The 13,319-nt window shown below is 45.9% G+C and overlaps 1 protein-coding gene across 10 annotated transcripts in view; it reads right to left on the bottom strand.

Moving 5' to 3' along the window:
• Gas7 (growth arrest specific 7) overlaps positions 1–13,319 on the bottom strand; it is a 235,736-nt gene that overhangs the window by 92,662 nt on the left and 129,755 nt on the right. The window contains exon 1 of one of the 10 annotated variants that reach the window (NM_001109657.3): positions 9,516–9,831. The exons of 8 other annotated variants lie outside the window; for them this stretch is intronic. In NM_001109657.3, the coding sequence (NP_001103127.1) occupies positions 9,516–9,518 (3 nt within the window). In that variant the 5' untranslated portion in view covers positions 9,519–9,831. Of the gene's footprint in view, positions 1–9,515; positions 9,832–13,319 lie in introns of those variants that run through there. One more of the 10 variants, XM_006532209.1, reaches the window with a different exon arrangement.

Genomic DNA, 13,319 nt, shown 5'->3' with positions numbered 1-13,319 from the left:
CATCCAGAAGTAGCCAGGACATGGCTGGAAGCCGCTTGATGGATTCAGGCACTAGCAATTAGTTTATTGCTAGCACACCCTGAGTAATCCTAAACATGATGTCAGGAGCGGCCTCTACAACCATTTCCATAACCAGCAAGGGCCACGGGAGCAAAGAGACACTAGGAAGACCAAGTCTCATCTGGGACAGGTGTGATGGTCACACCTGGGTATAATCTCAGTACCTAGAACACTGAGGCACTAGTCATGAGTTCAAGGCCAGCCTGGGCTACATATTGAGACCCTTTCTCAAACAAACAAAAATAGACTAACTGGGCTATTCTTTCTCCTGGACACCTGTTCATGGTAGGAGGACTCCCACACAATGCTAGCTACCCATGGTGGCCCTGCCTTCCATGATGATGTTGCCAGCTTCAAACTTTTGCTCTACAAGAATTCTGGACATCTTCTCTTTATCTCGTTGGTGAAGCGAATGTTCCTTCAGCTCTATCTAATCAGAAATTGCAAGTCATGGGAGAGGGCTGTGGAGGAAGCAGGGTACATCTGAGGATGGCACAGTGCCTCTGAGAGTGTCTATTTTCATTGCATTAGGCTGGACTCTGGTGCGGTTGTCTTCGTGTTCTTCTGAAAGCTGATAATTCAGAGACTTGGCCAGAAGAAGGAGCCCAGGGAGCTAACATCCCCATAAACAAGGAAACAAAACTACAGAGAAGAGTCAGGAAGGCAGTGACACACTCCTCTTCTTCAGTTTAGTGTCAGCCCACCGCCTGGAACATTGAATGAGTGAATGAATGAATGAATGAATGAATGCTGGAAACCGAGCTTCAAACAGAAATGAGATGACCATTTCATCAAGGCTGAGGCAGAAGAATTGCACATTCAGGGCTGCCCTCAGCTACATAGCAGGACCCTGCCTCAAACAGATAAAATAGCAATTACAAAACAAAAGCAGAATGGATTTTAGTTGGGCGTCATAGGGCAAACCTGTAATCCCAGCGCTCTGGGATGGGGAGGCAGGAAGATGCCTGAGTTCAAGGCCAGCCTAGGCTATACAGTGGGACCTCTTTTTTAAAGGAAGACAAAAGAGACCTCTAGCATATTATGGGTTAGAAGTTTGCACAAAGCCAAGATTTCTTCTTAGAGAAAAAGTGACAGAAACATGGTCATCAACAAAGACTCTCAGAACGTCACTTCTGTCTCTTCCATAGCAAAGGGAAAGAAACTGTCTCTCACTGTCCACAGGGACCCGATTCCAGAACCCCACAGACATCTAAATTCCCAGATGCTTGATCTCCTTGTCTAACTTTACAGAGCATTTACACCATAACCTACATGTATCCCCTCGCATACGTTAAAGGACATTTACACCAGGCACCGTGGTTTATGCCTGTAACTCCAGTACTTAGGAACCTGAGCCTGGCCTACAAAAGAGGCTCCAGGATATCCAGAACGACAGAGCAAGACACTGTCTCAAACAAAAACACCCGCAAAAAGTGGATATTTCCTAAGAATACGCCACTGAAGAAACAATGAAAACAATGTGAATATGGTAGAGCTATGCAAGCTGCTTAGGAAAGGTGATGATAAAGTCCATTGTGTTCAGTGGAAGCACAATTTCCCTCCTAAATATTCCCAGTGAGCAGGTGCTGGAACCTGTGGGCACAGGGTGCTTGGAGGGTGCTCTCCAATGTCTGGGAATTTAGGAGAAATTAATATGAAGAAAGAGGAAGTCATAATCAAAGGGACCTAGGTCGATCACTGGAAACAACTGATGGGAAATGGCCCAGTGGGTGAAGTGCTTGCTGTGTGGGCACGCAGACCTGAGTTCAGATCCCTACAACTCCTGTAAAAGGCAAGCATAGCTGTGGCAGATCAGTTAATTTCAGCACTTGGAGGGGACAGGAAGATCCCAGGAGCTGGCTAGGAAGACAGCCTGGCCCATGTGTGAGCTAATCAGATCCTAAAGACAAGGCGGAGAAGCACTGAAATAGGAACGCCTGGATACCAGCCCTCACATGTGCTCCTACAGGTGAGTCCACCTGCACACACGTGCACTTACGCACAGCTCAGTACAACTGCACACATGTGCACTTATGTATAAGAACGATCTGAAAGGGCCAGGGAGGTGGTTCAGTTGCTAAGTGTGTTAGCCACACAAGTTTGACAACCCAAGTTTATTCCCAGGAACCCATATAAAAAGTTGGATGTGGTGGCATGCATCTATAGTCTACAGCAAGGTGGGAGGCGTGGACAGAAGAATTGCCCAAAAGCTCATGGGCCAGTGTGTTGGTCAACTCTACAGCAAGCAACTTGACACAAATTAGAGGACTCTGAGAAGGACTCTCAACTAAGAAAAAGGTCCATGAAACTGGACTCTAGGCAAGTCTGTTGGGCATTTTCTTGACTATTGGTCACTGTGGATGGTGCCACCCCTGGGCTGGTAATCCTGCGTTGTCTGAGCACGCAGGCTGAACAAGCCATAGGGAGCAGTTCAGTAAGCAGCACTCCCTCATGACCTCTGCTTCAGTTCCTGCTGCCAGGTTCCTGCCTTGGGATCCTGCCCTGATTTCTACTGATGGGCCATGAATCAGAAATGTGAGATGAAACAGACCCTTTCTTCCTCAAGCTCCTTCTGGTTATGGCGTTTTTATCACTGCAATAAAACTCTAAGCAAGAAAACCAGCAATTGTGAAGTATGCAGGTCTGTGGCTATAACAAAAGAAACCTCAACCAGGTGGAAGTCAAGAAATGACTTGGAAAACATGTCCTCTGACCTCCCTACTCATACCCATACATATGAACTGCACTGCACTGTGCTGCACTACACACACACACACACACACACACACACACACACACACATGCACACAGGCATGTATGCAATTAAGTATATGCATAATTAAAAATTTGGGTACATACTGAAGTTTGCAAGTTGCTGTTTATATAGAGGATGAAAAATGTGTGACAATCACTTCAACTAATACCAGAAAATATCAGTATCAAGAGGCAAGAGATGCAGAGGTAGTGTCCTGCTCTTCTCTTTTCTCTGCTCTGGGTTGTCCCCTATTCTGTTACCACAGTCCTATGGTGAAACAACACTGAGAGGGTGGGATGTTTAAGAGGTGGCATATGTATTCATTCTCTCTCTCTCTCTCTCTCTCTCTCTCTCTCTCTCTCTCTCTTTCTCTCTCTCTCTCCCTCCCTCCCTCCCTCCATGCCTCCCTCTCCCTTTTCCTCTCCTTCTCTCTCTCTCACACACATACAGTTTTACACATGGACATTAATAAACACAATCACACACACATTCATAAACCCATTCACACATTCATACACACACTCACACCACACACACACACTCATACTCTCTCACACACTCTCACACATTCATACACACAGTCATGCATTCATACATACTCACCCACACTCACCCACCACTCTCTCACACACTCATCATACATACATAAACACACACATGCCAACACACACACTTATCCTCCACATAACCTCTTTCATATTATGACTTAACATAAGGCCTTATCAGAAGCTGATGAGAGCGTTGTGTTTCCAGACATCCAAACCTTGTTCTGTGTTCTTTATACAGAACCCAGTTAGAACAACACAAAATTAACTAAACAGGTTGCCTAGGAAAAATTCTTCTTCCGGGGCATGGTGCTACTACACACCTGTAATCCTAGCACTTGGGTGGCTGAGGCAGGAGATTACAAATTCAAGGCTAGCTAATCTGCTGGTTTAGCTACACAGTGTGTTCCTCCTGTCTTAGATAAACAATCCTCTGTGTTCTCCTGTTTCCTCCCACAAAGCCATCAGACACTGCTCAGTTGGATCCTTTTTCATCCCTTGGTATCAGGTGTCTGATAGTCTCTTCCCTGAGGACTGAAGCCTCCCAACTGCAGTGTGGACAGTCAGTCTCTACAGGGGATTCTCAGCCCAGGAATCCACTGAAGTTGGGCAAGCTGGGGCTAAGGGAGAATCCAGCAGGAAATTAGGGATCTCTGAACACCTCAGTTGCTGCTCATATTTGCCTCCTGATTGTGTTGCCATAGCCAAAATCTCAGAAGGCTGTCTCTGAGACTGGGGCTGAGTGAGCCTGCATCTTGTAGCTGGTCCCTGTGTGAAAAGGTCACATGCGCATGTGAACCTTAGTAACACTTCCAGCTGTTACTAAGAAAGCACAAAGACCATCAGTTATTAGGGCCATTGAACCTGCAGATGCACTATGCAAGGGCCAGTTCAAATGAGTTCTAGAACAGTTAATTGGCAATACAAGCCAAGAAGACCAGACTACTTCTCTTGTCTGCGATGGTAGTCTTTTCTGCTGCTGGCATCTGCCCAGTGTCACCACAAGGATAACAACAGATGATGGACACCATTTCTTTTACTTCTTCTAGCAGAATCTCAGCGATGACCAAGTAGCACAGCTTTGCTATTGATATAAGAGTCACTTCTGCCTCTACCAGAGGTTGGAGCAGATACCCGAAGGCATAAGACCTGAGGGGAGAAGGCATTCAACATATACTCCTGAAAACAGAACTCCTCTAGCAGCAGGATAGAACTCTTTCTTCATCTTGAAGCCTTTGCTGGGGGGACCCTGAGGAAACTTGTCTACTTGGTCCCAGTGCTGGTGTTTATGTAGACCTGATGTTTCAAAACCATTTAAGTAGGCAAGGCAGTCCGCTCCTGGAAGTTGGTCCAGCTTCGGCATTTCAGCTGAGGAAGCCTGTGTGGTGTGATGCACCATTTTGTATTGTATACATGTAATTGTATTCTATGAATGTAATTGTGTGCACCATTATGTAACAAAATAGCTTGAGGTGAGGTATTTAAAGAAGAAAGGTAGTTTATTTGACCCACAGTTTCCATATGTATGCAGAAGGGACTGAACATACGGGGCATCTCAGCTTCAGAGCACTGGTCTTTAGTGAGAATTAATTTGTGAGAACTAACCTGCTCAGGGAGATAAGCATTAATTCCTTCCAGGGACCATGTTCCCATACCATAACAACCTTCTGCCTCTTAGGGATTTGTCCCTCAGCATGCCCACACACATTATCAGATGAGTCTAATTGCATCTAAACCTCAGCGCCAACTATTAGCAGATTTCCCCAGTTCCTAGCCTGTGTAGATGAGCACACTCTCTTCTATCTTATACCCAGCAACATCAACAGGCTGGGTCATTCTCATTGTTTACCTCCAAATGCAGACGACCAAAGCATTAGCAGAAACCACAGTGGCCCAGGCATAAAGAATCAGTGTTCCAAAATGAGTTCGAAGTGTGCGTTTCCTCTGGCCTTGGCTTCTTTATCTATAAAATGAGATCGTCGTAGTCCCCTAAGATGATTTTAGAACCCAGGATAAATCTTTCATAATAGAGCCCAAAGCCACCACTGGAGACCTTCAAAAACATTTAAATCTCTAGTTCAGCTTGTAAAAGCAGCAACCACATAGACAAAAGCAACAGAGGCCTCCTGCCCAGGAACATGGATGTTTATAAACATTGTTTTCATTATTGTTATCTTTAATTCATTGTGGTCTCTCATGAGGAAAAGGTTTCAGATGTTAAAGTACGACCTAGACTTTTTTTTTCTGTCTCCAGCTCTATAGGGTAACTTTGAAAGACACTTTAGGGATGGTTTCCTTGGTAGAGTAAAATCCACCGTTATGATTTCTGGCCAAAGAGAGCCCTGCCACCACTTAGTGTTAGGGGAGGAACAGCTAGGCACCACGCAAGACCCACCCTGCACTGCCAGCCCTTCTTTATCACTAAATTTACAGTGCTCCAAAACAGACTTTTACTACCTCTGGCCTTTTCTCAAGTTGTTATGCCTCTTAAGAAAATTCCATAATTCAATTTACTAAGCACTCCCTTCCATTCAGAAATGGATATAAGAAGGCCAGAAGTATATGCAAAAGCTGAAAACTGAATTTCAAAGTAGAAAATGAGGAGGTTCTAGAGCCTGGGAAGAGTACAGGGAAGAGAAAGGTGGCAAGAAGTGAGAAGAAAGTTCTAGAGTGCAGCTGGGTAGAAGGGTGCCTTTTCATGGACCAGAGCACGGGGAACAGCTATGGTTGACAGCAATTAATTGAATATTTCAAAACAGCTGACAGAGAGGCTTTTTAACATTGCCCACACAAAGAAATGATATTCAGCTGAGTTGATGGATAGGCCAATCACTCTGATATGATCGTTAACATTATGCCCCATAAATATGGACAATTATGTGTCAATTATAGCAATGGCTCAGCAGGCAGAGGAGGACACCGATCAAGCCTGACAAGTTGAGTTCCATCCCTGGGATCCTCATAGTGGAAAATCACAATGGACTCTTGCAAGTTGTCTTCTGTCTCCCACCCATGCCATGACGTCTGTGTATGTGTGTGTCTTGCGCACGCGCAAGACACACACACACACACACACACACACACACACACACACACACACACACAGAGAGAGAGAGAGAGAGAGAGAGAGAGAGAGAGAGAGAGAGAGATACTGTATATAAAATTAAAAAAAAATTGAGGCCGAGCAACAGTGGCGCATGCCTTTAATCCCAGCACTTGGGAGGCAGAGGCAGGTGGACTTCTGAGTTCGAGGCCAGCCTGGTCCACAGAGTGAGTTCCAGGACAGCCGGGGCTACTCAGAGAAACCCTGTCTCGAAAAAATCCAACCAACCAACCAACCAACCAATCAATCAATAAAACGTAATTTTTCAAAAGTTAATGCATTAAATAGGAGGCTAGAGAGACGTCTTGATGGTTAGCAGCACACACTGCTCTCGCAGAGCACCCAAATTCAGTTCCTAAGATTTACTTTGGGCAGCTCACAACCCCCTGTAACTCTAGCTCCTGGAGATCCAAAATCCTCTTCTAGCCTTTGAAGGCACTTAAACTCCTGTGTAAGTAACCACTCCCTTCACATATACACATTAAAAAATAATAATAAAATCCTTTTTAAAAGCATTAACAACAACCACAATCCAAGATGTTGAGAATTAGGAAAGACAGTTGAAGGCTGTTTTTTTCCACTGGCCACAGGCTCAACATATCATGCAAAGCAGCTGCCCACTGGAAAGGAACTTCAAGGGCAAGGGACTGCCCTGTCCCTGCAGATGCTCTGGGGACAAAAGGGGACTTCTTCAGGGAGCCGGTGTCATTTTAGCGACAGGCCAACTGTGCCTCATTAGGGAATAGAGGTGGGTGCCGCTGCCTGCCAGCTGTGGCTGCCGTCCAGCTGGCCTGACTTTGTGGTCACTTCTTGTGGGCTGCAGCAACCCACAGGCACTGAAAGAAAGCGGAAGTAGCCAGTCTCACCATGGAGACGCGTTCTAGTTACTCTGCAGTGCCAACTGCTCGTGCTTACAGCCGTTTTGTTCAAAGATGCCTGACTCCCCTAATTGGTTCTGAAACAGTAGCCTGCAGAAAGATGAAAGCTGACAGGCAGTTTCCAGAGTCAGTAAAGGTGTGATCCTACCAACCCCACTTGGCAAAGCTTTTGGATCCACCGATAGAGAGACATAAGAACCAGGCAGACGATAACTACCAAGACCTTGCCATAGAGGACACACCACCAGACCATAGCAACAAGCAAGAGGCACACAGAATGTGGGCTGTGCTCCCAGGGGCCATGTTTGAAGCTGTAGCAGCCTTGTTTTGAGATCTTAAGCAACCCGTCTCATCCCTGTCAGGAGGGCCTTGATTTCTTCATCTCTCAAATGTGGAAGTTGGACCAGATGGCCTGTGAGGGCTTATTTTGAACAGATATCATCGAATGCTCAATGATTCTAAATGCTAGTATATCTGTTTTAAGGATGTGCCATTTATGTAGAGAAGGGAGGGGAGTCATATTCATGTACAGACATGTGACTCAGAAGCCTGGTCCTCTTCGTAAACGCTGCCAGTGCCCAGCCTCTTAGGATTGCATCTGTCACTACACTGAGTTTTGTCTTAATAGACCCTTCACTGTGAAAGCCACTTTCAAGGACCCAGAGCTGTCTGTCCTGAAACCTGTTTTCCCAGCTGGTATCCCGGGCTTCTGTCTCTGTTCCTGTCAATGTGTCACTAGAAGCCAGAGTCACACACCAGGCGGGTTCCAGTAGAGCCTGTCACCTAAGTAATAAGTATATCCACTTCACCACTATACCCTAGACACACAGTCCATTTCAACTTAGGCACACCCCAGCAATGGACCTGCACCTCCACGTGTCCCACATTGCTACAAGCTGGCCTTGAACCCTTCCTTGCTCTCAGGATACGAGTGTGCATGTTCTCTGCGGATCCTCCCTTCCTCCTCAGGGCTGATCAGGCCCAGCAGCATCTCCATAGCTTGCCGTAGTCCAATCTTGAGCATTCCTCACTTGGTTATAACATGATGGTCTAGCCTGTGGTCCTTCCAGCAGTAACTCTCCAAGGGTGGTCCTCTGAACCAGCATCACACGTGTCCTTTGGGAGATAACTAAAAATGTAGAATCCCAGTCTTGGCCCAGCACTACATCTGTGGGTCTAAGCCCCCCTGGACCATTCAGACACCGGTTTATTATTACAAAACTTCCGTATACATATTCTTGGGAGGTCAAGGGTCCCAGTTAGAGGATACTCTTGGGTAGCAAGCATTATTGTCTTCTCCTGGTCCCAGTTCAAGCTTCTGGGAAGGAATGTTCAAATCAGGGGTGCTTGGTGGCCTAGCAAGGTGGAGGAAGATTCCATGAAGGATCTGAGTAGCCTTGCCTTGTGAACTGGACCTCACAGCCACAGAGAACCTTAGCAGTGGGAAGGGGGATGCCATACAAAGCCTAGGCTAAAGGGCAGATCATAGGAAAGGCGACCATCCAGGCTCAGAGGTCAGCAAAACAAGGTTTTCTATCCCCACTATCTCAGAAAAGCTTCCACTGACAAACTGAGAGGAGGCATGTGCCAATCTGGAAACCGAGTTAGATGTCACTGCTGCCTAACTACCATCTGGGGAGCGGAGACACCCAAAGGCTCCCTTTACCTTCCCCTAATGCAGAGATTCACTGTTCTTCCCTAGATCTTGCACCTCAGAACTTTCCCGGTAAATCTGGGGCATGGGGGAGATGCCAGATGGGCAGGAAGAAGCCATGCTTTATATTTAGAAAAATATAATATATAATATATATAGAAAAAGAAGAATGGTACAAAGGTATAAATAAGTCCACAGTGGCTCTCTTCTCCATCACATGCCTTTAACTACCTGTCTCAGGTGAGCCTTCCCACTCCAAACACTCCTCTCCCATCTTTCCACACAACTCCTCACCCCACCCCACCCCCACCCATCGTTTACTCTCTGCCCATACCTCCTCTTTCTGCTCTTGTCTTGGGCACATATGCCCTCTTGGCACAGGGTCCACAGAACTTCCAGACTCACCAAGTACTATCCAATCTCACAGGGTCTTCAGAATCTCCTCTCTGCACTATGAAAGGCATTTTCACAACAGACAGAGAGGGTAGGTCAAGCATACTTCTGCAGGAGTGGTTCTTACCATGAGTGCTCAGCTGGTCCTTAAGGGCAGTTGCTATGGAAGAGATGCCAGGGCTGGTCTGAAGCCCCAGGCTCAGGACTGGGCTCCAGGCAACTTGTTCTGCATGGCACCTTCTGAGGAAAGTGTGGCTGAAGCAAGCAGCTGCCCCGGGGCCAGTGCGCTGAGCACCCTGGGGGATGTTCCTGTGGCTTTTCTCATCACTGACATCTCTGTTCTTTCACAAAGAACCCACTACATTGCACAGTTCCTCCCAAATCTGCTCCCGTGCCTGTTGGGAAATCAACAGCCCATGCAGGCCTTTCCAGATACAATTTCTAGAGGACTTCCCCTCCCACCCCCTTTCTCAGCCTAAAAAAAAATTGGCTTAGGTCAGAGCATACAATAGCCAAGCCTGTGTCACTGACCAGATGACTCCCACCCCAAGGCCTATGAACAAGGGCACCTTTGTCTACTGCATTTTAGACAGGACTCCCTGGGCCTGCCTTATCCCTGCTGGGAGAAGTTTCAGCCAACTTCTTCCCAAACCTAAGTCAGGGCTCTGGCTTGGGCCTGGCTCCAGCTGTGTGAATCCAAGGTCTGATAAAAGCCAGTATGAAAAGAGTGGAGAATTTCCAGAAAGAACGATTGTGTGAAACTAATCTCTGGCCTTGGCTTTCAATCTATGCTCACTATCTATCACCAAAGGCTGTAAGTAAAGACAGGGCTGGACCCAAGAGCAATGCTGTATCTACTACCAGTTATATAGGTTAGGTAGGGGCCTGGATCCCCAGTGAATCTGATGTCCTGTTTAAAAGCTTTCTGGAAGCTGGGGAGTCAGTTCTGTGGGGAGAATGTTTGTTGAGCTAGCATGAGAACCTAAATTCAGATCCCCAGAACACAAGAAAACCAGATATCCACAGTAGAATATGTCCATAACCACAGAGGTTTTAGGTAAGACAGAAGATAGGCAGGAAATCTGGAAGCTCCTGGAAGCTCGTGGGCCAGGTAGCCTGAGGTGTGGAAGGACAAACAAGAGATATCATCTCAAAGGAGGTGAAAGGCAAAGATTCGCAGCTGAGATAGGCATGCCATGACACACAGATGGCTGTGTTCACACATGCACACACACACATATGTGCACATACAGATGTACACACAGATAGACAAATAAACAAACAGAGGCCTTCTGGAGCCATTAAAGTTTTAGCACTCAGATTGTATATTTCTGTTTACTTTCTGTTACAAACTCTGGGATTTTAGCAACTGATTGCTTTTTGTGTGTGTGCTAGGACTCGAACTCAGGGCCTTCTGTATGCTAGATGAGCATTCTACCAAGAGGCTGCAGTCCCTGACTGGTTCTTTATATAGGATTATGTAAATCAGGTTACCACCCAGCAATGGAGTCAGTCCAGGGTCTCAGTGGTGCTGCTGTTACACTGCTCTGAGGTCTCAGACAAGGCAGGCAGGCTTCAGGTTTTTCCCAGAGGTTAAGTAGAGACACTTGAGTATCTTTCTAAATGGATGCGAAGGGAAAAATAAAACAGCACTTGGTGCAGTGAGGACACTGCGCACACTCGGTAAGAGCTGCTGCCGTGTTTTTATTCTCACAGTGGCTCAAAGTGTGGGAGACAGGCAGCTGTCCCCGAGCACAAGACAAAGTCTACATTTGATAACAAAAAGCAAATAAGCCGAGTGAAAAATCAGCACAGGTCATCCTTCCAAAGTTATAACATGGCCTGTAAGGAGACAAAAAGATGCTCAACATCATGGAAATATTAGGGAAATGCAAACCAAAACTACAGGAGTTATCACCTGCATCACTTGGGTTCTGGATACACACCCCAAAGAGTTGAAAGCAATGTTTTGAAGAGATATTTATACATTCTTATTCGTGACAAAAATAATCCAAGTGTCCCTTAATGGATAAATGTATAAACAACAACAAAATGTTGTTTAGGTCCTGGGGAGATGGTTTAGTGGTCAGTGTACCTGTTGTGCGATCATGTGGACCTGAGTTTGGGTTCCCAGCACTCATACGAAAAGCCAGGCATGGTCACGTATGTCTGTAACCTTAGTACTAGCGGGATGGGGGCATGAGGCAGAGGCAGGCAGAACCCCAAAGCCTGCTGGTTAGTCAGTCTAGCCAATCAGAGAGCTCTAGGTATAAGAGCCCATATCTCAAAAAATGTAAGGTAGAAAACAATTGAAGTAGACACTTATCATTGGCCTCTGGTCTACACACATGCACACATGCACCCCCCCACACACACACACAAACTTGAACACACACATACACAAGTTATGTAACAATAATAAATACAATGGAGTATTATTCTGTCTTTAACAAGGAAGGCACATTCTGCCATATGCTCCAACATTATGTTTATTTTACACTATGCTAATTGAATTAAACTCATCAAGATGGATACATTCTATGTGAGTCTTCTTAGATGATGTTCTTAGATCAGCCAAACTTGGAGACAAGAAGGAGACTGAAGAATGGAAAGTTACCTGGTGGTCCAGTTTTAATTCTGTAAGATGAAAAGATTGGCAGATGGATGGTGATGGTGACTGCATACAGCATAAATGCCTTTAATGTCACTAGACCCTACTCTTAAGCATGGTGACAGTGGGAGATTTTATGTTACCTATATCTGCCAACAATTTTTTAAAAAGGGGTTTGTGATGGGGACAAGTGGTTGGACTTAAGGGACCATGGGTCACTATTTCAGAAGATACACAGGTATAGCATCTCCAGCAAAGAAGTTATACACAGAGGAAAGCCAACCCCAGTCCCTTGGTGAGGGGAACTAGGAAGCCCAACTAGAAAATAAAGCTGAATGCATGGCTTATCTACAGCCTGCCCTCTGTGCAATCTGGAGAAACTGGAACATCACAGTCAATACCCAGTCAATGCCTGGCTTTCCTATGAAGGTCTGTAGCACAGACAAGAATGGCTGGCAATGGCCTCTGGTTTAAGCACGTCAGCTCTTAGCTTTCCATGTTGATGTGTCTCCATTCTCATCTCTCCTTCTCACCTACTGGTAGGACTTACCCTTCTCTTCTCAAGCCTGTGGCTGTGAGCAGCCTTGGCTGCTTGATAAACTCTCTTTCCTCTGTAATGCTGGGACTGCCATCAGCTGTAGTCATGGCCACTGATCTTTAACTCAGCACTCAGTCTGAGTAAGGTACCCTTGAAGGGATCATATATATCATGTGATTGACTATCTTAATAAATCAAAGGGAATTCTATTGCAATCTCTGACTAGAGGAAAAAACACCAGTTTTTAAGATGGAGTGAGAAGCAAGAGTGGGAAGAAGATAACTGTGCACAGCTATACACCTTGTGGGCAGTAGGAGCAAGGGCCAATGAAATAGGGAGGAGGGACTAAGAGCAGTGGCTCAGTTCCTAATGATAAAGAGGCAAGAAGGAGTGGGGAGCATAGATGAGGATGCAGAGAAGCCACAGGAGATGTGAGATCATCAGAGCTAGGAAACACAGACCCGAGCACAGTGATACACTACTGTAATCCCAACACTTGGAGGCTAAGGCAGGAGGATTGTTTCCAGGCCAGCCTGATCGATATAACAAACATTGTCTTGATGATGATGACGATGACGATGATGGTGATGGTGATGGTGATGGTGATGATGATAGCCCCACCCTGAGGATCCGAGTTTAGTCTTTGAGACACAATCTCAAGCAGAAAGAGACAACAGGCTCCAAGGGTTATCTGTTGACTTCCACAAGTGCCCATGCCTTTAGCAAACAAAACAAAACAATCCCAATACATATAATTTTAAAAACTGAACAAACTGAGGGAC

The sequence above is a fragment of the Mus musculus genome, chromosome 11 (genome assembly GCF_000001635.26).
Source record: "Mus musculus strain C57BL/6J chromosome 11, GRCm38.p6 C57BL/6J".
Lineage (NCBI taxonomy): Eukaryota > Metazoa > Chordata > Mammalia > Rodentia > Muridae > Mus > Mus musculus.
Note: the sequence above shows the minus strand (reverse complement) of the source record. Positions and strands in the feature narration are given on the sequence as shown.